This window comes from Neomonachus schauinslandi, chromosome 3 (genome assembly GCF_002201575.2).
Source record: "Neomonachus schauinslandi chromosome 3, ASM220157v2, whole genome shotgun sequence".
NCBI lineage: Eukaryota > Metazoa > Chordata > Mammalia > Carnivora > Phocidae > Neomonachus > Neomonachus schauinslandi.
Window position 1 is genome coordinate 182,189,013 of NC_058405.1, and position 26,831 is coordinate 182,215,843.

A 26,831-nucleotide genomic window follows, 5' to 3' on the forward strand; every position below is an offset into this window, starting at 1 on the left:
ATATTGTTGGGGAGGTGCAGAGTATTATCAATGAGTTGAAGTAAATAAATGAAATCACCTCAGTAGAGGACATCAGTAATACTCGTGCACTTCTGTTAATATCCACTGATATTGGTCTGATAGTGAAAATCCCTTGTATCAAAATTCTGGAAATTTCTCATCCATATCTTAAGTGTTGACCTGGGCTGACAGCCCCTGAATCAGCTTGAAAGAGTAAAATAAAGGTTATATCATAGTTTACAAAATTATTTTGATTACTTTGCTTCTAGTTGATTCACATAATTGGAGACATTACACATAAGTTTATATAATTAAAAATATTTAAGAACACCTTTCCTGGATTTTTGGGCCTAGTTTTAAGCTTTTAGTTTAGGACCCACTAAATTTTTGTTTTTCCAGCCATTCTAATACAAGCTCTTTTGAACTTGCTCATAGGTTGTATTGATTTGTACAGACCTATTGCTTTTCCTCAGACTTATTCCATGTGCAGTAGAGTTGGATAGCAGATTTTTTATAGCTCTGCAAATGTGATGGGATGTTTTGAGAAAGTTTAGAGCATTTAGAGCAAACCACTGTAATCTAAGCTGGGATAAAGGAAAGGAATACTCTAAAGGCAAAGCTGTCTTATCCCAGTTCCAAGAGCCAGTCAAAGAGACTTGGGGTCCCATCCTTCTGTTCCTCATGCGTTTTGCAGTACTGAACAACTGCATGAAAGATATCTCCCACTTTCCAGGACTTCTGCTGAACCAGCCGCACGACATCTAAAAACTAAAATAAAGCACAGAGTTAGGATTCCCATATCACGGATGAGCCTCAAATTTATCACATTCAATCATTCTTCCAAAGCTAACAGCTCTCTAGGCTATATTTTTAATCTCTAGTGACAGAGGACTATTTTCCAGGACAGTCTATTTTCTTTTTAGACAATTCAGATTGTTGGAGAGTTCTTTCAAGTGAACTGGAATTTTCTTCTTCAGAGCAGTTGTCATCCATTGACTGCTGGAGACTAAATGGAATTCTTCTTTCAAGAGTCTGTCTTTTAGATATTTCCAGAGTTTCCTCAGGTTTGCGTTTCTCTGGGTTGGACTCTCTCTGGCAGGACTGTACAGAATAGCTCCCAGCACCTTCTACCTGTCTCAAATAATCTCTGATTGGGTGCATACATTTAGGCTAAATAAATTAAGTGCTAAATTTTTGGGTATGGTCACTTACAGGCTCTTCACTCCATCTTGAAAAATCCCCTCCCCCATCATCACATTTCAAGAGACATTGGCTTTCCATTGCAAAAGGTAAAGTAAAGATTAAAGAAACACCCTAGATTTGCCACCCAGTTATTGGTACCAACTTCAACTGGCCACGACTTAGAGACAGTGTTTTTGGCTGCAGGTGAATTGTGAGCTGAAGTGTTGAAAGATGAGAAATCATTGTAGATCATTCCCTTCATGACACTGTGGGCTGAAGCCAGGGTGAAGGCCTCTCAAACTCCTTAGGCAGATACTTTTAAAGAAAAGTGACAATTATTAAGGGCCAAAACCTGTACGAAGTACATTTCCGCATGTAATCTCATTCAACTCTATCAACAACTCTGTGAAGCAGACATTAACAATGAAAAATTGAGGTCTTGAGAGATGAATACATGTGCATGATCTTTAGGATGATGTAAACAAAGAGACAGATAGGAGTCAATAGCAACTAGGTTATAGATAATAATCCCCCAGGGAAGGACAACACCTAAGCCATATCTTACTATCTTGTACCTGTACCTGATAGGTGTTCAGTAAATATTTGCTGAATGAGAGAAGGAACAAATGACCAACTGTGAGTCAAATACATTCAAAATGACCATGAAAACTATTTGAAATATGGGATGGCATTCAGAATCATTGAGGATGAACCTCATCTAAGTATTCTTTCTTAAGTGTTATGTAATGTATTTACATATATGTAATTTAAACATGTGTATCTTGAGGCTGTTTAGTCAATAATTTTCTATTGATAGGATGCTCCACAAAAGTGGTTGTAGGCTGAGGCTGAACAGAGCCTAGATTAGTGAAATGGTAGTGGGCAAGAAGCACAGTAAAAGCTGATCATGTGGCATCTGTCTTATTGAATTGTGACTGACAGTGTTGTGTGTGTTGTGCGGTAGGATAGCCCAGACCTCTCTTCACTGTTCACTTGAACATCAATGGAAGGTTAGCTCCATTCAGCTCCCTCGGTCTCAGTGATAACATTTCATAGACTACTAGTTGTTTGGGACCCCTTTGCAACTTCTGCCTAGCTTTCTGTCAGATTCCTGAAATTTTAGAGAGCTTAATCTTTTAGGTTAAGACTTTGCTTAAAAGGCAAGTACCCTCAGATAGGGGAACATTCCTAGCAGCTATTAGTAATTTATGGAGATGAATAAAAATAACTTTGTGAGCTGTTACTTATATCTTGGCATGTATGAATGATCCGAGGCATGTTTTCTGTCATGCTAATGGTAAAAACATGAAGCATCAGAGAAAAAGAGAGAAAGGCTAGGATGTCTTTGCACGATTCGACAAATCAAACTTTTCCAGCTCTTACTGGAAGTCTAGAAAGTAGGTGTTACCAGTGGAGAAGGCTTGAACATCAAGTTTCTGAGGTCTCATTGTGAGAGGTTCATAGGTTGGTGACTTCTCTTCAAGATTTCCTTCAAGTGTCACCAATGGCCTTAGGCCAGACCCATCCCTTGAGGGTGTCTCCTCTCCCTTAACATGTCTTATAAAGATGCAGTCAACATAAAGTACACAGAAATATAAAATTAGCCTCAGCTCCTTTTTTTCTTTCTATAAACTCTGGCTCACTGGTCTACCATTTTGTTCCCAACTTTTATCCCTGAGTCATTGCTCTAAGAGACAATCAAAACTCTGGAGCAGACGTCAGTATTTGCTAAGCCCTTCCCAGGAGGCTCTCAGCCTCAGACCTCTTTAGAAGCTCAATTACTGCTTCTTTCCATCTACTTAGGACTTGCTGAAGGAGGATCTCCCACTGTGGTGATGACCACAGGATGAGGTTGATTGACCCAAAGTTGTCAAAATGCCCTACAAGGTAGTCACTCTGCCAGTAGTTTGTGGAATGGTCACAGGCTAGAATCTGTCTCATGATTTCTAAATCCAGTCTGATATCCCAATAAAGAAGCTTTTAAAAATGATCTGGCCCCACTAACTATAGCCTACTCTGAGGCTGTGATGACTTAATCTCAGACATCAAGACCTTGAAACATCTGTGGGTCTGATGAGCAAGAAGGTCTTACACTTTCTTTTCTTCCTTGACTGCAAGAAATTTCTAAATAAAAATGAGGCTAAAATTGTGAAGAAGCCAAGAAAGGACATTTCCAGCTTGTTACCATAGCCTTTAAAACCACATTCAATTTAGCAGCTGGCCCTAGATCTTTCATTGTGCCTGTCCATGTGTTTGCTCTGGTAATTTCATAATCAGCTTCAGTATGTCAGTGATCTGAGTTTTCCATTTCAATGCACTGAAAAATAAAAATCAAATATTTTCATTTCCTGCCATTTCACAATCAATAATAATTAGGTTCCCTTTCTGTAGATCATAATTGGCATTTCCTTGAGCAAATATTTTGTCTTAAGGAACTAGAAGAATTTACATCCTGTGATGGTGTATCATTGACAGACTCATTTGAAGAAGAGTGTTACATGGTAGAGGACCTTTATATTCACAGGCACATTTACTAAATTAGATCAGTTGTTTACAAAATCCTATGGTAAAATCTATGGGAGTTGTTGCAAGCTGTGAGATTTTAAAGAAACACTCAGCTTGGATTTCTGAAAGTAACTACCTTCTTTTGCTCCAAGGCAGAATTCCATTTTATTAAACACAAGTGAGTTGGTTTTTATATTGCTCCTGCAATTATAGCCTGTAGAGCTATGATTACCAGCCTTGGCTGTACCCTGGAACCACCAGAGACCTTTAGAAAACTCCAATACCTGGGCTTCATAACAAGAGGAGATTCTAATTTAATTGGCCAGAGCATCTGGGTCCATAAATCTCCCCAGGTGATTCTAGAGCACACTGAGTTTGAGAACCTTGACTAAAGGGTTCAATTCAAGACAATTTCTTATGTTTATAAATGAAGAGATTTAGTATCTATTATCCCCTAAATGTCAGTATTCTCCACCAAATTCATATATTGAAACCCCAAACCCCAATGTGATGGTATTACGAGGTGGGGCCTTTGGGTGATAATTAGGTTTAGATGAGGTCATGAGGATGTGGCTCCCATGATAAGATTTATGCCCTTATAAGAAAAGGAAGAGACACCAGAGCTCTCTCTGTCTACCATATGAGGACGGAGGGAGGGAGAGGGCCCTCACCAGGAATGGAATCTACTGGTAACTTGATCTTGGACCTCACAGCCTCCAGAACTATGAGCAATAAATGTCTTGTATAAGCAGCTCAGTCTATGGTATTTTGTTAAGGTAGTCTAAGTTAAGGCAGTGTATAATTCTTCTCTATTTTTCCTTCATTTTCTCCTCTTATTGTCCTTCCACCACTTTTCATGTTGAATAGAATGAGAAATTAGATGTGAAATCATGTCTCTTCTGACCCTCACTTTCTTGGGGAGGTATGCATACACCTGTTTCCTCTCTTTCCTCTGTTCTTTGCATTGCCTCCAAGAAAAGGAAGTAATTCTCAAATGCATAAAGATGAGAAAGGCACTGATTTACAGTGAAGCCAGTCATCAGGCCATTCTAGCCACAGAAGCTCATCAGATTTAGAAAAGGAGCTAAAGTGCAATGATACCTTGTATCCAAGAGGCAGAATAATTGGCTAATTTATGTCTTTTTTAAAAAAAACAGTTACCTTCATGATTTTTTTCACTTTGAATTAAGCAGATTAAATTTTTAAAAAAATTCTTTATTTAAATTCAATTTAGTTAACATATACTGCATTATTAGTTTCAGGGGTAGAATTTAGTGATTCATCAGTTGCATATAGTGTTAGCCATTGTGAGTGATGTTTACAAACTGTTTTAGATCATTAGGCATTAGGATTCTCAGCAATCTTTACCCTGGAATTTAGGATACTTAAAGTGTACCTCAAATTCTGCCACCCTTTCAGGATATTTCTTTTGGAAGGGGGTCTCAAACTTTAGTACTCATCAAAATGACTTCACTTGAGGGAAATTGTTAAAAAATATATATTTCTGGACCCCATTGAACGTAATCACGGCCAAGGAAGGGCCTAGGCATATGAATTGTAAGTAAGTGTCCCAGGTAATTCTGTGAATTTGGCTCATAGTTGAGGTGTGAGAAATCCCATTTTTTAAAAAATTTTATTATGTTATGTTAGTCACCATACAATACATCATTAGTTTTGATGCAGTGATCCACGATCCATTGTTTTTGTATAACACCCAGTGCTCCATGCAATACGTGCCCTCCTTAATACCCATCACCGGGCTAACCCATCCCCTATCACCCCTCCCCTCTAAAACCCTGTTTGTTTCTCAGAGTCCATAGTCTCTCATGGTCATCTCTCCCTCCGATTTCCCTCCCTTCATTTTTCCCTTCCTTCTCCTAACGTCCTCCAGGCTATTCCTTATGTTCCACAAATGAGTGAAACCATACGATAATTGACTTTCTCTGCTTGACTTATTTCATTTAGCATAATCTCCTCCAGTCCCATCCATGTTGATGTAAAAGTTGGGTATTCATCCTTTCTGATGGCTGAGTAATATTCCATTGTATATATGGACCACATCTTCTTTATCCATTCATCTGTTGAAGGGCATCTCAGCTCTTTCCACAGTTAGGCTATTGCAGACATTGCTACTATGAACACTGGGGTGCATATGGCCCTTCTTTTCACTACATCTGTGTCTTTGGGGTAAATACCCAGGAGTGCAATTGCTGGGTCATAGGGTAGCTCTATTTTTAATTTTTTGAGGCACCTCCACATTGTTTTCCAAAGTGGCTGCACCAACCTGCATTCCCACCAACAGTGCAAGAGGGTTCCCCTTTCTCCACAACCTCTCCAACATTTGTTGTTTCTTGCTCTGTCCATTTTTGCCATTCTAACTGGTGTAAGGTGGTATCTCAATGTGGTTTTGATTTGGATTTCCCTGATGGCTAATGATGATGACCATTTTTTCATGTGTCTGTTAGCCATTTGTATGTCTTCTTCAGAGAAGTGTCTTTTCATATCTTCTGCCCACTTTTTGACTCGATTATTTGTTTTTTGGGTGTTGAGTTTGAGAAGTTCTTTATAGATCTTGGATACCAGCCCTTTGTCTGTAGTGTCATTTGCAAATATCTTCTCCCATTCTGTGGGTTGCCTCTTTGTTGTGCTGACTGTTTGCTGTGCAGAAGCTTTTTATCTTGATGAAGTGCCAAAAGTTCATTTTTGCTTTTGTTTCACTAGCTTTTGGAGATGTATCTTGAAAGAAGTTGCTGTGGGCGATGTCAAAGAGGTTACTGCCTATGTTCTCCTCTAGGATTTTGATGGATTCCTGTCTCACATTGAGGTCTTTCATCCATTTTGAGTTTATCTTTGTGTAGGGTGTTAGAGAATGATCGAGTTTCATTCTTCTGCATGTGGCTGTCTAATTTTCCCAGCACCATTTATTGAAGAGACTGTCTTTTTTCCATTGCATGTTTTTTCCTGCTTTGTCAAAGGTTATTTGACCATAGAGTTGAGGGTCCATATCTGGGTTCTCTATTCTGTTCCATTGGTCTATATGTCTGTTTTTGTGCCAGTACCATGCTGTCTTGGTGATCACGGCTTTGTAATATAGATTGAAATCAGGCAATGTGATGCCCCTAGCTTTGTTTTTCTTTTTCAACATTTCCTTGGTGATTTGGGGTCTTTTCTGATTCCATACAAATTTTAGGATTGTTTGTTACAGCACTTTGAAAAATGTCTTTGGAATTTTGATTGGGATGGCATTGAAGGTATAGATTGCTCTGGGTAGCATAGACATTTTAACAATGTTTATTCTTCCAATCCATGAACATGGAATGTTTTTCCATCTTTTTGTGTCTTCTTCAATTTCTTTCATGAATGTTCTGTAGTTCCTAGAGTATAGATCCTTTACCTCTTTGGTTAGGTTTATTCCGAGGTATCTTATGGTTTTTGGTGCTATTGTAAATGGAATTATTTCTCTAATTTCTCTTTCTACAGTTGCGTTGTTTGTGTATAAGAAAGCAACTGATTTCTGTGCATTGATTTTGTATCCTGCCACATTACTGAATTGCTGGGTGAGTTCTAGTAATTTGGGGGTGGAGTCTTTTGGGTTTTCCACATAAAGTATCATGTCGTCTGCGAAAAGAGAGAGTTTGACTTCTTCTTTGCCAATTTGAATATCTTTTATTTCTTTTTGTTGTCTGATTGCTGTTGCTAGGACTTCTAGTACTATGTTGAACAATAGTGGCGAGAGTGGGCATCCTTGACGTGTTCCTGATCTTAAGGGAAAGGCTCTCAGCTTTTCCCCATTGAGGGTGATATTCACTGTGGGTTTTTCATAGATGGATTTTATGAACTTGAGGAATGTTTCCTCTATCCCTATACTCTGAAGAGTTTTAATCAGGAAAGGATGTTGCGTTTTGTCAAATGCTTTTTCTGCATCAACTGAGAGGACCATATGGTTCTTCTCCCTCCTCTTATTAATGTGTTCTATCACATTGATTGATTTGCAAATGTTGAACCACCCTTGCATCCCGGGATAAATCCCACTTGGTCATGGTGGATGATCCTTTTAATGTCTTGTTGGATCCTATTAGCTAGGATTTTGTTGAGGATTTTGGAATCCATATTCATCAGGGATATTGGTCTGAAATTCTCCTTTTTGATGGGGTCTTTGCCTGGTTTGGGGATTAATGTAATGCTGGCCTCATAGAATGAGTTTAGAAGTTTTCCTTCTCTTTCTATTTTTTGAAACAGCTTCAGTAGAATAGGTATTATTTCTTCTTTGAATGTTTGGTAAAATTCCCCAGGGAATCCATCAGGCCCTGGACTCTTGTTTTTTGGGAGATTTTTGATCACTGCTTCAATCCCATTACTGGTTATTGGCCTATTCAGGTTGTCAATTTCTTCCTGTTTCCGTCTTGGCAGCTTATAGGTTTCCAGGAAGGCCTCCATTTCATCCAGATTGCTCAGTTTATTGGCATATAGCTGTTGATAATAATTTCTAATAATTGTTTCTATTTCCTTGGTGTTAGTCGTGATCTCTCCCCTTTCATTCATAATTTTATTAATTTGGGTCCTTTCTCTTTTCTTTTGGATAAGTCTGGCCAGTAGTTTATCGATCTTATTAATTCTTTCAAAGAACCAACTTCTAGTTTCTTTGATCTGATCTACTGTGTTTCTGGTTTCTAATTCATTGATTTCTGCTCTAATTTTAATTATTACTCTTCTAATGCATGGCTTAGGCGTCATTTGTTGCTTCTTCTCTAGTTCTTTAAGGTGTAGAGTTAGTTGGTGAATTCAGGATTTTTCTATTTTTTTGAGTGAGGCTTGGATGGCTATGTATTTCCCCTTTAGGACCGCATTTGTAGTATCCCATAGGTTTTGGACCAATGTGTTTTCGTTCTCATTGATTTCCATGAATTGTTTAAGTTCTTCTTTGATTTCCTGGTTGACCCAAGAATGACCCAAACATTCTTGAGCAGAGTGGTCTTTAGCTTCCAAGTGTTTGAATTTCTGCCAAATTTTGTCTTGTGATTGAGTTCCAGTTTTAAAGCACTGTGTTCTGAGAATATGCAGGGAATAATCTCAATCTTTCGGTATCAGTTGAGACCTGATTTGTGACTCAGTATGTGGTCTATTCTGGAGAAAGTTCCATGTGCACTTGAGAAGAATGAGTATTCTGTTGTTTTAGGGTGGAATGTTCTGTAAATATCTATGAGGTCCATCTGGTCCAGTGTATCATTCAAAGCTCTTGTTTCCTTGTTGATTTTCTGCTTAGATGATCTGTCCATTGCTGAGAGTGGAGTATTGAGGTCTCCTACAATTAACGTATTGTTATCAATATGACTCTTTATTTGGGTTAACAGTTGGCTTATGTAGATGGCTGCTCCCATGTTGGGGGCATAGATATTTACACTTGTTAGATCTTGTTGGATAGACCCTTTAAGAATGATATAGTGTCCTTCTGTGTCTCTAATTACAGACTTTAGTTTAAAATCTAATTTGTCTGATATAAGAATTGCTACCCCAGCTTTCTTTTGAGGTCCGCTGGCATGGAAGATGGATCTCCATCCCTTCACTTTCAGTCTGGATGTATCTTTAGGTTCAAAATGAGTCTCTTGTAGGCAGCATATGGATGGGTCCTGTCTTTTTATCCAATCTGCAACCCTGTGCCATTTTGTGGGAGCATTTAGGCCATTCACATTGAGAGTGATTATTGAAAGATATGAATTAATTGTCATCATGTTGCCTGTGAAGATGTTGTTTTTATAGATTGTCCCTGTAAATTTCTGTTGTATATCACTCTTAGGGTCTTTCTCCTTTTATAGAACCCCCCTTAATATTTCTTGCAGGGCCAGATTAGTGGTCACATATTCTTTCAGTTTCTGCCAGTCATGGAAGCTCTGCATCTCTCCATCCATTCTAAATGACAGCCTTGCCAGATAAAGTATTCTTGGCTGCATGTTCTTCTCATTTAGTACCCTGAATATGTCTTGCCAGCCCTTTCTGGCTTGCCAGGTCTCTGTGGATAGGTGTGACATTATTCGGATGTTCCTCCCTCTGTACGTAAGGAATCTCTTCCCCTTAACTGCCCTTAAGATGGTTTCCTTGGTTCTAAGATTTACAAGTTTTACTATTACATGCCAGGGTGTTGGCCTGTTTTCCTTGATCTTAGGAGGGTTCCTCTCTGCCTCTAGGACGCAAATGTTTCTTTCATTCCCCGGATTAGGGAAGTTCTCAGCTACAATTTGCTCAAATACATCTTCTAGTCTTCTCTCTCTCTCCATTCCCTCCGGGATTCCAATTATTCTGACATTGGAATGCTTCATGGTGTCACTTATTTCTCTGATTCTATTTTCATGGATTCTGAGCTGTTTTTCCCTGGCCTCCTCTTTTCCCTTTTTATCTACTATATTGTCTTCCAGGTTGCTTATTCATTCTTCTGCCTCAGTTACCCTAGCTGTTAGATTATCTAGATTGGATTGGATCTCATTGATAGCATTTTTAAGTTCTGCCAATTCAGCTTTCATTTCTGCCCTTAGAGACTCTATGTTGCCATTAATTGATTTCTCCATTCTAGCTATTGTCTTCACAATTGCTAGCCTGTATTCCATCTCCGACATCTTGGTTATATCTGCATCCATTTTTAAATCTGCCACTTAAGTCATCATCTCTGAGTCTTTTCTATTTTGGGGGTTCCTCCTCCTAGTCATTCTGTTGATTGGTGTTTGAGGGAATGTATAGAGTCCAAATTATCGACCAGAACCCAAGCAAGATGCACCTGTTTTCTTGGGACCTTAGGGTTGCTGGCCTCTTGTTTTCCCAGCTTGTCTTCTTGGGGAGGGGCCTGCTGCACTGTTACTCAGGCAACCCTGTTTGGGCAGAGTTGCCCTGCCCCCCAGTGGTGGGGTATGGGCTCAGTGGGAATCAGTTTTTGGGGCTTTTGTTCTCTAGCAGCTTTCCCTGGTGGCTTTCCGTATCTCTTCCATGAGTCAGAGCAGAAGAGACCATTTCCAACCCTCTGCCTCAGAGCAGAGAGATCACAGTCTGTTCTTCAGTGAGCTCTCCAGGCCACACTGTCTCCATTTCTGTCTATGCTGCTATAAACTGCAGCATCCTGGGTTGTGCGCCCTTCAGCAGCGATCCCAGTCCTGCCTCCAGGTTGGGGCACGTCTCTGCCCTTTGTGCTTCTAAAACCTCCAGTGGCTCCCAGTTTGCGGGGGTGACCCCGCTGCTCTGGGTTTCTGCCCCAAGGGCTGCCCTAAAGTCCTTTCCCCGCTGTTACCAGTCTGCAAGTCTGTGCCCTGTCCCCAGTGAGTGAGGCTGTCACTCACCAGCGATGTAGGATCCCCAAGGCCAGGCTCCCTCCCACTGCCGTTTATCCTCCAATATCTGCCCACAGAATCACAGCTCCCCGCTTCGTACCTCGAAACCAACCTCCTGTGATATTCTGTTTGTAGAGATCCAGATCTTCTTACATCTCAGGCTGGTTTTGTGTGTGCTCAGAGTGGTCTGTTAGATATCCAGCTCAATTCCGGGGACCAGTTGAAATAGGGTCTCCTACTCCTCTGCCATCTTTCCTCTCCCTGAGAAATCCCATTTTCAATGTGTTTGTCATCTGCTTCTAAAATAAGTTTCCATCATATTTCAAGATTTCTCTTTACAATCTGAGCTTCTCCCAGTTTATATTCACCCTACTCTGGGTCCCTCTGGAACTGGAATGGAAACTTCATGGGTCATAAGTTTTGTTCTTTTGTTCCCTCTATTTCCAGAGCCTAGAACCATGCCTTGTTGTACATGCTCAACAAACATTCGATGAATGTTCTGAGTGTATGACTTTCAAGTGGACAGCATTTTAATGAGTAGAAAAAAACACCATGAAAGAGATAGCTTAAAAACGAAAGTGTCATTTTATCAGAAAAGAGTGACACTATGTTGGGCACCAAAAATGCTTGGAATTTGCCTTTGAGTTGAAATGTGGCTGAAATTCATTATAAGCTGACTTTAATTAAGTGCCCTTCAACTCCAAGGTCAATGGTGGGAAAGGTGAGCTGCTTTAGTATTTACTCACGATACCCTCTCTGCTTCAGCTCACGCCTGTATTGTCACAATACAGGGGGGTTGATGAGGGAACACCCTAGTGGGAAAATTGTTAACTAAGTTAATCTATTTTAAAAATTCAGAATTCACACAAATGGGGACTCAGGACATAGATCTATGAGTGATGTTTAATATTCGAGTGATGGTGGGAAAATGACATTTCTGAACTAAACAGAGATGCTTCTTTAATCCTCTACAAGCTGAGTAGGAACATGTGAGACATTGTTTGCCTTTATGTAAGACAAAGCCTCATGGGAGGCCACAATCTCTCTTCCACACTACTTCAAAATAACTACTTAACTAATTAAGAAAGACAATCAGAATGAGGTTTCCAAATGCAGCATTGATAAAAGAAAGGATGTCAACATTTTGCCTGTGGGTTTGCTTTATTTGACCAGTTCCATCTCAGACAACAAACCGTGCCCATTTATGGAGAACCACTCTGCATAGAGAACTTTGAGTGAAAAAAATTAGAATATTTAGTCCCTAAAGTTACAATCCTTAGAAATAAGTTCCTTGACCTGACACTACATTGAATGAGTAAAACATTACTTCCTGTTTTTCTTGATAACATTAGTGGAGCATTTATTTTCTCAGAAAAACAGCTATGAGCAAAGGCAGGAATTCCCTCCGAGAACTGAAAATTAGTGAGGATAGTGGGAGGGATGGGGTGGCTGGGTGATGGACAATGGGGAGGTTATGTACTACGGTGAGTGCTGTGAATTGTGTAAGACTGATGAATCACAGACCTGTACCCCTGAAACAAATAATACATTATATGTTAATAGAAAAATTAAAAAAGAAAAAAAATAAATAAAAAGTAAAAACAGAAAAAAAAAAAAGAAAAGAAAATTAGTGAGGATAAATAAATATCAAGTCAGGGCCTGATTTACAAAATCAAGTTAGTAATCAAGTTCGTGACACACCCCTTGTCCTTTCACCTAATAAGGATTTGTGAGACACATATTCACATAGAGTACTATGTTGTTTCTTCAAAATGGTGGATTGTATAAAAATCTACTTTATTAAGAGACCATCCGAAAATGCACCAAGTAATGCTCTGGAGATAAAGTTGGAAACCAGCCGTCTTTCATTTTTTCCAGGAATTTGAGGATCCACTTTACCTGAGAATGTTCTTGTTCTCCGCCCCCATGGCAGGGAGTCTTTAGGATTGTGTATGACAAGAAGGAGGGGTCCAATTGGAGTGCTCTTTCACTCCACTCTTTGCACTGGGCAGGCTGGGTGGTAAGGTGGAAGGAGAATTTATCAAATAGTGAACTACTCATTACCTCGCCAACAAAGGTATGACAAGTATAGGATAGTATCTATAGATAGTATCTAGATTCAGATGGCATGGAATGGTAGGAAGAGAAATATGTTACGGGTTGGAGAGAGAAACTGATGCGGAAGAGGGCAGTATCAATTATGTCTCCTTCTCATCTTTTCCAGTATCCAATGCCATTGGCTGGTGATGCAGAAATGGGGAAGCTGTTCTAATTACCATGTGCACGGGCCACATGGTAAAGGATTTTTCATTTCAGCCTGCTAGATTTTGACAATGAGAATTCCATATTTAAAAAAAAAAAAATCCAGATCATAACTCCAAGGCAATTTAACCTGAGAGAGACACTATTGAGAAGTTTCCAGGACTAGGCTCAGACATCACTACCTGAGGACTCTCTCATGGGCCAGCCACTCTGAGTCCTGACTTGCTCATTAAAAAGGGATGATAATAGCCATTGGCTCTTCTGACAGGGTTACTGAGAAAGAAGTATAATCATATGTGGAAATACTTTGTGACAATAAAACATTACAAAATGCACTGTGGCAGTGATTGGCAGGATCCTAAACCAGCTTCCAAGATTTCTGCCCTAATCCTCATTATCATGAATAAGATGAGAAAATTATGACCTCATTATGTACATGGCAAAAGGGATTCTTTAGTTAATACTGTGTTAATCAAAAAGGAGACTATCTGGTGAACCTAATCTCATTGCATAAATCCTTTAAAAACCATTTTCTCTGGTTGGTGGCAGAAGTAAGAGAGATTGACTGCATGAGAACATAGAGGGGTCCATATGACAAGGAATGCTGGAGCTTTCTAGAAGGGGCACAGCAAAGAAATGGGTCATCAATCCTACAACCACAAGGCACTGAATTAGGACAACAACCTGAACAAACTTGGAAGCTTGTTTTTCCCCACAGTTTTCAGACAAGTGCCCAGCCAGGCTGCCATCTTGATTTCTGCCTTGCAAGTCCCTAACCAGAGAGCAAAGTAGAGTTCACCCAGCTTCTGGCAACAGAGCTAGGGGGTGTTGTTTTAACTTAGCAAATTCATGGCAGTTTGTTACACAGCAATAGGAATCTCATATGGCCACATTATTATTAATTTGAACATCTTTAGAAGGAGCATGCTTTTAAATTATGGGAAATTGAGCTTGAAGACATTGGCAGATGGATTTGTGCTTTAATCTTAATAATTAACGTTCTATAACAGTTAGTGGACAGTTTTAGAGTTAGAGTGATAGTTGCTATTAATTTAGAGGTTGGCAAGGGATCTATTCCCTGACTTTATATTTCTGGTAGGTGGAGAGTGATAAGGAGGAAGTCCGTCTAATGCAAACCTGTTCAGTAGAGGATTACTTGCATCTTGTTGACACCATGTCACAGTCTGTTTTAAATATCAGTATGGCCTCACTTTAGTTTCTTATATCTATCAAGCCTTTCCCTTCTACCTCTTATTTAAATGAGTGGTATGAGGAGGTTGGTTCCAGAGCAAGGAAACATCAAAACAAAAACAAAGAAACAAAACACCAGACTCTGAGAAAGTTCCCATCTCTGCACTTCACTTTCTCATTGTCACCAATGAGCTGAGACCAACTGAGGGTCAAAGAAACAGTTACCATGATTATATTGATGCAGGTGGAAGGTTTCAAAGTTCTAGTCAAAATTTTAAGGTAAAAAGAACAAATAGTTCACACTTAAATGAGTTGACTGGGAATTTACCAAGTTTCCAGCAGTAATAAAAGCACAATTTATTCACATCCAAACACAGGACAGGGTACCTTTTCGATTCTGTTTTCTTGAGATTTCTTAAAGTAGATGGTGGGGATCCCAAGTTCCGAGGCAGCTATCCACTGCAGAGTGGCTCGAAGTTCAGCGTCAGGACACTCTGGCTCCAGATCAAAGTTGATCACTAGCATGTTTCCCTGGGGGCTGGCTGCCCCCATTGCCACTCCAGAGACACCTGAACACAGACCATAAGCCCAGGTTTACTATGCGTTCCAGGGGGAATCACAGGCAAATTGTATGTCAAAATTATGGGAATGTGGCTTACCCTCTACATTTTCTGACTGTCCTTTAAGAATCTCCTTTTCTTCTACTAATTCACTTTGGGAGAAAACAACAGTATATGGTTGGTAATATTTAGACATTAGCTGTAAATAGACGATGAGGCAATGGATCTTATTGATCTAAAAGCTTCTGAAGTTCAATCTAGATTTATCATTTTCATAGAGGGAAGTAACACTGGAGAAATATCAATGTGGCTCTTACATAGGATTATTGGGTCTGCCATAAATAGCCCTGGCCCTTAAAAAGGCCAGATAAATTACATAGTTTTAGTTGGGATAATAAGTGTGGGAGAGTAAGAAATTCATCTTTCTCTTCTCCTCAACTTCTCTTCCATCACTGGTTTGAACAATCAAGGAAATATCTTGTAGGCAACTAGATCTGATTTGGGGACGTATCCTTCTTCTGTATTTGACTTGTCATTTAAAAGACCATATATTTCCATCCTAACACAGTGATTTTTTCCCCTATACTATGATAGCAACAAATTTACATTTTAGTCTAGGAAAATATTTTTTCTAATGTTTGTGGTTCTTTGATCTGAAATAAGGGTAAAAAACAACCAATGAACAGCAGAACATAAATTGTACAACAAAAGATCTCAATTAAAATTGAAATTTTTCTTTTTCTATCAGGAGGATAGAGTAGGCTGGAGGAGATAAAAAACTAGAGACATAACTGAATTATTTCATTAGTTAAAACCATGTTTAATGTTTGAGGTGTTTTCATACAGTAAGTACTTGTTAGGGAGTCTTAATGTAATGGCAGGACTCAGTAAATGCTTCCAAAATGGGAGCATATGTCCCCACAGCTGAAAGGAGGTGACCATCTTGGGAAGCCTGTGGTTGTCCTATATTTTTGTACGGGCTAGAAATTCAAGACACAGGATCTCTTAAAATGTGTATTTTTATAAGAGTATTCTCTCCTATATTTTCTCTTACTGCTAAGATTTACTGGCTGTAAATTTCACTGTATTCCTCTTAATGTTGAGAGAGAGAGAGAGTATAGTTGTTCTGCCATGCATATGGAATTATTTCTAGAAGAATGACCAATTTCCCAAGGGTCTAGAGCCTCTGCTAGGTCTCTGCAAGAGATATAAGTGAAATGAAAGATGGTAGGGACAGTTTCTGCTATTGTGCAGCTGCAGGATGCTGATAGGGGGTGGTCATTTTAGTTTTCCCTGAATGCATAGATGTGTTTGGGGTCCTAGGCTCTAACCCTGGAGAAAGATGGAAAAAGGTAGCTAAACAAATGTTTCCTGAAGGAGAAAAATTTGCCCCAAAGTAATTTTTTGTTTGTATTTTGGTTCTACTTTTAAAAAACAAAACAAAACAAACCCAAGATCACATGTATGTTCATCTCTACTTGTGAATAGTGGCAGTAAGGAACAACAAAGGATTGATTCCTTCAATCACTGAGGAATACTCCCGCAGGCAGGATACCTGATTACATAGTGAAACAAAAATGACTTAGCTATAGGGAGTAACTGAGGAAGAGATAAGGGAGCAGCATTAGTCTTATATTTAATTTTTATCTTTCTGAGATTTAAGAAAACTCCAAACAGTAATAAGCTAAGTAGTAGTGGTCAAAGATAGATTTCAATTCATTTACTTTTCCAGAATAATCACAAATTCTGGATATAGCCCTGACATCATGTTGTCCTCCTTTTCCACACTGTATTTTGTGTTACACGTGTCGTGCTCCTTAAGTGCTATTTCTCCTTGGTCTTTGGAAGGTCTCGAGGTCTTGGGAAGCAGAGTCACTGTGTGGCAATGACATATCTGCATTGTGGCCCCGTTTGGTATTAGACACATTTAGTAGTGATTATCCCAGGTGTCTACAAGTAAAGGAAAAATCATTCACATTATATTCTATTGAACAATAGTCTTTGTTGGTTGGCATGGTACGATTTAAAAGGATTTTTGCTTTTCTGTGTCCAATTAAGTAAAATGACATGTTATTTCTGATTATATGGATAAACTTCTTCCGGGATGATTTTATCAGAGGAGGCAGATTTGAAATCCAGAAAACAGTGGTGCTAAGGTAGGACTAGTCTCAGCCCCAGCTCTTGCTCCAGGGACATGGAACCACGGCAGTCTAGACATGATGATTCAGCGGTTGGGCACAGTCTGAATGATCAAAATGGATTGCCAGATGGAATTAGAGTAGTGGTCTCACAATCACTGCATCTCAGTGGCTACTTACTTAATCATGGGAGAAGTTGATATGCCTTCCTGATAAATGTCCAGGTCCATAGTGCCAAGACTGCTAGTGGCACTACTGTTGCCATTGCTGACAAAGCAAAAGTTTACATATTAATGCCTGTCTCCACCACCTGGCCACATGGCCAACACTGACGCTCCATCTTTCTTCCTAAGAGGTCCTTCTTTGGGTGCCCAGAAGAATATTGTTGGGGGCCTCCTAAATTAATATTTATTTCTGGACAAATTAGGGGAAGACACAACAAAAGACACTTTTGGCTCCAGCCAATCATCATCATTATCATCATCTTCATCATCATCATCATCATCATCATCATCATCATCATCACTGTTTTTGAATTTCTGCACTGGTGTTATAGCTAGTGGGCCACACCTAGTGGGTGACTATCAGCATGGCTTTTGTATTCCTCATTCTAGTTACAGTGAGGATGTCTATCTGTCAGCAAGAGACCCTTTGGTATACCCACGGAGACTGGGATACTTCTGAGAATGCTGGCTGGGGAGACATCAGAAGGCTCATTTGCCTGCTTCTTGACTTCTGACAGAAACCAGTAGACACATGTTTTCCTTTTGCCATTCAAGGGATTTTTCTGAGGGACATTCCACAGAATATGCACCTGGCTGATTATTTTCCTGTGGGACTGCAGAATTTACAAATATGAAGTTGGGCGCCTGGGTGGCTCAGTGGGTTAAGCGACTGCCTTTAGCTCAAGTCATGATCCCAGAGTCCTGGGATCGAGTCCCACATCAGGCTCCCAGCCTGCTTCTCCCTCTGACCCTCTCCCCTCTCATGCTGTTTTTCTCTCTCTCTCAAATAAATAAATACAAATATGAAGTTGGGCAATGCCAAAGTTTTATTAGCTTCTTTATTGTAAAATCTTTGAGAAGCAGCACCTGATACCTTGTGTATAATGGAGAAGAAGGGCTGCTGAATCATTTACATAGGCTACACAATCAACATATGGTCTAGTTACTAGCTTGGAACTTAGTTGCTGAAACATAGTAGACTTGAGCCAATTTTTAGGCTCTGTCGGTACTTGCAGAATGGAATGCATCCAATTTCAGCAAACCAATTGAGTTTTCTCATACTCCCACTATTTCCCAGTGATATCTCTTCCAAGTCAGGTTTCCAAAGGATGAGTGCTGGTGTGTCCTGTAACGGGACAGTCTTCCCTGGGGAGTACCATGAGTAACAAACTGTACTCCTTCAATTTCAAATTCCTGCTTTGGGTTTCATGTGGGGCATTGAATATATTCACTGATTGAAATCTGATGACTCAAACATCGCACTGAAGGCAATTAACATATAAACTGCTGCTAAGTCTAGAGACTTATATTCTCTCTTTTTTTAAAATCTCCATATTGTAATAATTCCCACTGGTTTGGGGGGTTTTTAGACCAAGTGTTTAACACTGAAATTTTCCTAAGTCTAAACAGACTGAACTGCCAGAAATAAGACCGCTAAGGAGCCATTACCCCCAGATGCATCTGAATCCCATTTTCCCACTGGTCTTTCTGGAAAGTCTGCAGATTTTTTCCAGTATCATATCAAATAAGACTTGGGGCAGAAATGTGGGGATTCTTTTCATTTCCACCTCACAGAGGGATAGTGTTTAGTTTATGTCTCTTGATGCGCTTGGGTCCTTCCAAATCTGATCTTTCTCTAACTTGTCTCTTGCTTTCTCTGAGCAACATTACACAGGGCAGGGGATAGAAAGGAGAGAAACAATTAGGCCAAACAACACAACACAATGTGGAAACACTTGCCTCATGTAAACCCAGCCTGGGTTGCATCTGAAATACAAATGAACCAGAGAGAAAGTATCAAACACACCAGGTGTAACAGCAGGTCTTATTTAAAATTTCCCAGTTGTTATTGAATGCACTAGCTGGGGCTTACAGAGAAAGGAATACAACTGACTCTTAAGCTTGGCCAAGGTAATTAAAGGCACAACTGGATATTAAGAAACCTCTCACACAAATCATGACAGGCAGGCACCTTGACCTAGCAGAGCTTTCCTTTTTGCTCTATTAGGGACTCTTTGTAGAGAACCATTTAGAAAGTATTTTTAGAATCTGTGTTGAAACCTGTTTCCCTGGGAAGTCAAGTAAAGAGCAGTACCTCAGGGATCGCTCACTGAGCTGCAGAAAGCTACTCGTGTCATCCGGATTGTCCTCCTCATTGGCAAGCTGGGACCAGCTGTCCGTGCTCTCCCCGCTGCTGCCAGAAAGGTTGGGGAACTCATCGGGGGCTCTGCCTTCTGCCGTGACTTCAGCCCCTGCTACATCTCTGGCATCAAGACTGTCACTGTAGATGGGCAAGATATCATTACCAAGAGCGGAGACACAAGGTAGAACTTTTCATGGGGACCTGGCTGGCTTGAGCATGACTCTCTGCCGCAGTGAGCAGGATACTTGGAGATGGGTGGATTTTTTTCTTTCAGGCTATTGTTTCTCCTGGTGCCCTAGGGCCCATTTTGCCTTTTCAAGATTGCTGTCCATCAGTTTCCCCATCTCTTCATTTTATGTCTTTCTACTGACTCCCTCCATTCACTTCAAAAACACAGTGAAGCACCCTGGGCTGCATACATAAGCATAAATGTGGGGCCGTAGTGTTTCTAATGAAGAGACCCAGAACCTCCTCCCAGAGATTATGAGTCATTGCTTCTGCAGGGAGACCAAGAAACCTGCATTTTGAACAACTACTCCAGGTAATTTTAATGCAAGTGGCACATGGACCATGCTGGGAAAAAAACGCCCACCCGGTTCTGCAGGTTTACCAAGTTGTATTGCCTGCAAATGCCCCTGAACACATTTTGCATTTGTAGCTACCCAGTTACACCATCCTCTCCCTCTGAAACCTCTGATTTATATCAGCACCACCTTTCTGGATGAGTGCTTTTTTAGGTCAAGTTTCTCTCCAAAGCATTTAACCCTGGATCCGACAGGCTTTTCTCCTTGCAGCCTTTGTTTTGCTCTCTGGTTCCCAGGACTTCCTGCCTCTGTGGTCACACCTTGCCGAGAGCCTGGTTTCCTGTGTTGCCTCTCAGGGCCGCTGTCACCAGTTCCAGTCTGCCCCTAACAATTTCATCTACTCTCCTGCCTATGAAAATAGCTTCTAAATCTGAACTCAGCCTGGGCCCCTCTTCCTGCTTCTGGGGCTCTCTTTTCAGCGGGTCTTTTGAACATAGTCAATCTGTCTCATTAACATTTTGAAATCAACACATCTTAAACGAATTCTGATTGCCCTCCTATCCTCTTCCTGTGTTTTTTATTTCCATTGACCTTTCTGTCTCTTTGCTCATGAAATTATCTTAATTTAGGTCCTTCTAAATTGCTTGAATTTAGATTTGGAAGGAACCTCATAGATTTCCTGTAGATTAGAATGCAGAAGCTTGGTGAATTAAATGATTTGTCCAAGATTGCAATAAGAGTTGGTACCAGACTTTAGACCTCAAGTTTTGAGACTCATGGGCATTGCTCCATTACTCTTGGCTGGACTATATTGTATTGGCCTCCTAACAGTTGAGCCCCAACTATTTCTCCTCTTTCAACTATATGATCCAGAAATTCCATTTCTAAGAATTTATCTCCCAAAACCAAAAACACTAATTTGAAAGGACATACACGTGCCTATGTTTATTGCAGCACTATTTACAATAGTCAAGACACGGAAACAACCTAAATGTCCATCAATAGATGAATGGATAAAGAATATATAATAAATATATACAATGGAATATTAGTCGTTAAAAAGAACATAATCTTGCCCTTTGGAAAACATGATGGAACTAGGCGGTATTATGTTAAGTGAAATAAGTCAAACAGAGAAAGACAAATACCATATGATTTTACTTTTATGTGGAATGTAAAAACAGAACAAATGCTGGAGAATCATATTGTGAGGTTTGCAACACAGAAAGAAAACCTCAAAATTGTGAAGCTTGGAGCTCATATAGGAGTTGCTGCTGACACATTTGCCTCTCTTCTTCACCAGGGGGAGAGAGAAAGGAGAGAGACAGAGAGAGACAGACTGACAGAAAGGAGCGGGGGGAGAGAAAGGGAGGGGGAGAGAGAGAGAGAGATCACTTATAAACAAATCCAAATGTTCTCTGCAGAGAGGAGGAAACGGTCTCTACTTTACCACCCTGGATGGTAAACAAATAGCTCCAGAAATGTAAATCTCTGTATCTCTCTAAAAGTCTCTATCTTTAGGGTTAGTATTCAATCATTCTTTGATCCAGGTGTCAATACTCTTTGTTCAGAAAACCAAATGTACAGAAATATGAACATATTCATGCAACCTTTCTCCAGACACTACCGACCGTCATCAAAAATTAATAGTATAGGAGAGAAGGACATTGATAACTGCAAGCAAAAAGCAAGAGTGTATTTCTCAGGTGACAACAAAAAAATGCAATAACCTGGTGTAGTGGATACAGAATGCTTTTCTGGGCTGTTGCACACTGACTGCAGAGAATATTGGCTGCTAACAGTGTGCGCTGGGAATTACCAGCAGGCAGAGAACTGCCTGGCCAAGGTTGTACCCTCTCTCAGTGAGCATCCCAACAACCAGCTGATACAAAGACACAAAAGGCCAGTTCTTGTCTCACTTGACACCAAACCTGACAGACCATTACCTCTTCAGGGGTTCCTGTAGGATGTGCTGAAGCCCCAGTTGTAAACATATTTGGGGGCACCTTCTCTCCATATAATCTTGCCTTTCCTACCTCCTTACAGATGTATGCACACATATCTCTGGAGAGCACTTTCTCCTACCAGATTATTGTCCTGAAAATCTCCCTCTTAAAGTCTGTTCCCAGGGGATGCAACCCAAGACACTCAGTGTCCTTCATTCTAAAAATAGTATATTGGCTGCAGAAAAGTCTATGTAATTCTCTTCAATCTTAGGATTAGTACCATTATCATTTCTCCAAAAATGGTTATACTTGAAAAATTTTTAAACGAGTTCTAATATAGAGAGTAGAGTTTCAAATGTATAAATTTTGGAGTTCGATGAAAAATTTCCTTTTTGATAGGTGAACTGGTTATCTAGAAAAGTTCACGAAGCTTTGGATACTTGCTTCTAAGACTCCTTCCCACAGCATTTTGGATAGATACAGTATTAAAGTGTGGCTGTTTCTAGCATGCTGTGCTACTAACACTTGATGAAAAAAAAGTCCCTAATAAGCTTGATTTGCCTTTCTAAAATGTTGAGATTTTTCCAAATTGAGCAGGGAGAAAGTGAGAGAATGGCTGCCACCAAAAAGACATTGGGTGAATTTAGTTAAATTCAAATGAAAGAAAAGTTTATTGAAGATAAATGGAAACAATACAAATACTCCCAAAAAGGGGGCAAATAAGCCAAGTACTGAGCACAAAGGAGAGGCTTCTAAAACCATCTGTTTTCTTAGGTAAAAAGAAATTTCCTGGACTAATTCTTTACTAAATTAGGACCTTACATTACTAGAAAAAAACTCATTCCAGGATATTTCTCACTAAAGCAGAAGTTAAATCTCAGTGATTGACATTGAATGTTCAGGCTAAAAATGAGTCTGTCAGCATATTTTATTTTATCTAATTTCATGCTCTATTTACAGTAAATCTCATATTCTATGTCACATAACTGGGAATTCAAAATGAATAATGATTATCTAAAACACTGGTTTTCATTTTCTTTTGAGAGAAATGGGGGTATAGCTTTGCTCATTTATTTATGAATAATACACAGATGTGTTATGCAGATGTATGTAGATGGCTTTTTTCCACTTCTGATTTCATAGTTCACATACAGAGCTTCCGAGGACCATTTTTTATACAATATCAAATTCAATTGTAGAATTTCTGAGTTAGCAGGGACCTCAGAAATCATCTAACCTAATGTTCCCCCAGTTTAATTTACTAGCAAACCACTGTCATGATTTTTGCCATACCTGCATTCCCCCTATATTATATCAATAATAAAAATTGTAAAAATCAGTTTAAGTAAACTAAATGTGTATTTTAAAAAGAAATATTGAATCATCACTGTAAATGGAAAATAGAAATCACTCACCATAGGTAGAAGGTAACAATAAAAATATAAAACTACAGTAAAAGCCCTCTTTCCAATGGGTCATCCAGTTGTTTAGTTACAAAAAGTTCATTGAAGGGGGAAATCATAACAAACATACACGTTTCTTAAATTTAAATTTTAGTTAGTTAACTTACAGTGCAATATTGGTTTTTGGAGTAGAATTCAGCAATACATCACTTACATACAACACCGACGCTCATCACAACAAGTGCCCTATCTCATACCCATCACCCATCTAGCCCCTCCCCCACCCACCTCCCTCCATCAACCCGCACTTTGTTCTCTGTCTTTAAGACAGAGAACAGTGAAATTATATGGTATTTGTCTTTCTCTGACTGACTTATTTCACTTAGCCTAATACCATCTAGTTCCATCCATGTCATTGCAAATGGCAAGATTTCATTAATTCTGAATGAATGAACATACAGTGATATTCCACTGTATGTATATATATGCCACATTTTCTTTATCCATTAATCAGTTGATGGATATTTGGACTCTCTCCATAGTTTGGCTATTGTTGATAATGCTGCTATAAACATCAGGGTGCATGTACCCTTTGAATCTGTATTTTTCCTTTGGGTAAATACCTAGTGGTGCAACTGCTGGATTGTAGGCTAGTTCTATTTTTAATGTTTTGAAGAACCCCCATACATTCTCCAGAGTGGCTGCACCAGTTTGCATTCCCACCAACAGTGCTAGAGGGTTCCCTTTTCTCTGCATTCTCTCCAACACCTGTTGTTTCTTGTTTTGTTCATTTTAGCCGTTCTGACAGGTGTGAGGTGGTATCTCATCATGGTTTTGATTTGTATTTCCCTGAGGATGAGTGATGTTGAGCATCGTTTCATGTGTGTTAGCCATCTAGATATCTTCTTTGGAAAGTGTCTGTCTTCTGCCCATTTCTTAACTGGATTATTTGTTTCTTGGGTGCTGAGTTTGTTAAGTTCTTTATAGATTTTGGATACTAACCCTTTATCAGGAATGTTGTTTGCAAATAGCTTCTCCCTTTCCATAGGCTGCCTTTAGCTTTGTTGATTGTTTTCTTCATTGTGCAGAAGCTCTTTGATGAAGTCCCAATAGTTCATTTTTGCTTTTGTTTCCCTTGCCTCTGGAGATAGGTCTAGTAGGAATTTGCTACTGCCGAGGTCAAAGAGGTTTCTGCTTGTGTTCTCTAGGATTTTGGTGCCTTCTGTCTCACATTTAGGTCTTTCATCCACTTTGAATTTTTTTTTTGTTAAACATACACATTTTAAATATTTTATTTTAACTTTAAATGTATAAGCATGTCTTTATTCACCAACCTTTGAACTAAAAAAAACTTTTAGTTTCATTGATTTTTCTCCATTCTTGTCTATTTCTGTTAATTCTGTTTCTTTGCTCTTATTTTTATGATTTCCTTCCTTATATTACCTTGGATTTAATTTGACCATCTTTTCTTAGTTTCTTAAGGTGGAATTTCAGATTGTTGATGTTAGGCAATTCTTCCTTTAAAAAAAGCAACCCCTGCAAATTTTGATATATTGTGTTTTCATTTTCATTCACTTTATTTTTTTTTAAGATTTTATTTATTTATTTGAGACAAAGAGTAAGACAGAGAGAGAGCATGAACAGGGAGGAGAGCAGAAGCTGGATGTGGGGTTCCATCCCAGGATACTGGGATCATGATCTGAGCTGAAGGCAGATGCTTAACTGACTGAGTCATCCAGGCGTTCCCCATTTTCATTCACTTTAAAGTTTATTCTAACTCCCCTTGTGATTTGTTCTTTGACTAATGGATACTTGAGAAGTATGTTGCTAATTTCCAAATATTTGGGGAGTTTCCTAGATGTTTTGATTTTGTTTAATTTCACTGTGGTCAGAGAACATGCTCTATAATATTCTAGCTTGTCTTTTCAATTTATTAAGACTTATTTTATGGCCTCATGGCCTACCCTGGTTAATGTTTCAACTATACTTGAAAAAAAATGTATATACTGCTACTGTTGGTGGAATGTTTAATAAATGCTAGTTAGGTCAATTTGATTGAAAACGTTGTTCAAGTCTTAAATATCCTTATCCACTTTCTGTCTATTATCCTACCAGTTACTGATAGAAGGGTGCAAAATTTCCAACTCTTGATTATGGATTTGTCTATTTTGCCTTCCAGCCTTCCAGCTCCAGCTCAATCAGATTTTGTTTCATGTAGTTTGAATTTTTGTTATTTAGGTGACTACATATTTACAATTACTGTTTTCTTAATGAATCAGGCCCTCTATCATTATAAAATATCCTTCTTTATCCCTGATAAAACTCCATGTCCTGAAGTCTACTCAGTCTGATATTAATATAGCTACTCCGTCTTTCTATCATATCTTATTTCATATTTGATATTTCTTTTTCCATTCTTTTACTTTTTATCTATCTATGTCTTTATATTTGAAGCACATTTCTTATAGAGTGTTACAGTAGGGGTTTGCTTTTATATTCAGTCTGACAATCTCTGTATTTAACGGAAGTGTTTAGACCATTAAGAATTAGTGCAATTATCAATATGATTGTGTTTAAATATATCACCTTGATAATTATTTACTATTAATCTCATCTGTCCTTTGTTTCTGTTCTCCTCTTTTCTCCAGATTAACTGAAATATTTTTAGCATTTCACTTTATCTCCACTATTAATTTATTAGCATAGCTCTTTGTCTTATATTTTTAGTAGTTATTCCAGGGTTTACAGTATGCATCCAATTATCACAGTCTACCTTCAGATTACATTATACAAAGTCACATAGAATGGAAGATTTTTACAACAGTATACTTCTTTTTCTCCCTCCCATCATTTGTATCATAACCAACATATATTTTAGTTCTACATATGTCATAGAACATTTTGTTTTAAATAATTATCTTTTAAAGAAATTTTAAAAGTAGAGAAAGTGTTGTGTATTTACCCACATACTTAGTATTTGTGGAATTCTTGGTTCCCTTGTGTAGTTCAAGTTTTCGTCAGTATTGTTTTCCTTCAGCTTAATGACTTCCATTAGCACTTCCTCTTGTGCAGATCTCCTAGTGGCATGTTCTCTAAGATTTTGTTTGTTTACAAAGTTACTATTTGGTCCTTATTTAAAATTTTTTCAATAAGCTTTTTTTTTTAGAGTGTCTTCAGGTTCTAAAACTGAGTAGAGAGAACAGAGTTCCCATGTGCCCTTGGTCCTCACATGCATGCCTCCACTATCAACATCTTGCACCAGAGTGATATATTTGTTACAATCAATGATCCTATGTTGACACATCATTATCACCCCAAATCTTGGCTTACATTAGGGTTCACTTTGGTGCTGTGCATTTTATGGATTTGGACAAATGTATAATGACATGTATCCACCATTATAGTATCACACAGGATGGTTTTATTATTCTAAAAACCTTCTG

The 26,831-nt window shown here is 39.0% G+C and overlaps 1 protein-coding gene across 1 annotated transcript in view; it reads right to left on the reverse strand.

The window, feature by feature from the left end:
• Window positions 1–624: 624 nt before the first annotated feature.
• The window catches only part of LOC110574335 (SPHK1 interactor, AKAP domain containing), a 126,242-nt gene continuing 100,035 nt past the window's right edge, over window positions 625–26,831 (reverse strand). The window contains exons 7-11 of the mRNA XM_021682996.1: window positions 19,468–19,653; window positions 17,329–17,415; window positions 15,110–15,162; window positions 14,838–15,019; window positions 625–768 (exon numbers count right to left, since the gene is read on the reverse strand). Coding sequence (XP_021538671.1) covers window positions 625–768; window positions 14,838–15,019; window positions 15,110–15,162; window positions 17,329–17,415; window positions 19,468–19,653 — 652 coding nt within the window. The remainder of the gene's footprint in view (window positions 769–14,837; window positions 15,020–15,109; window positions 15,163–17,328; window positions 17,416–19,467; window positions 19,654–26,831) is intronic.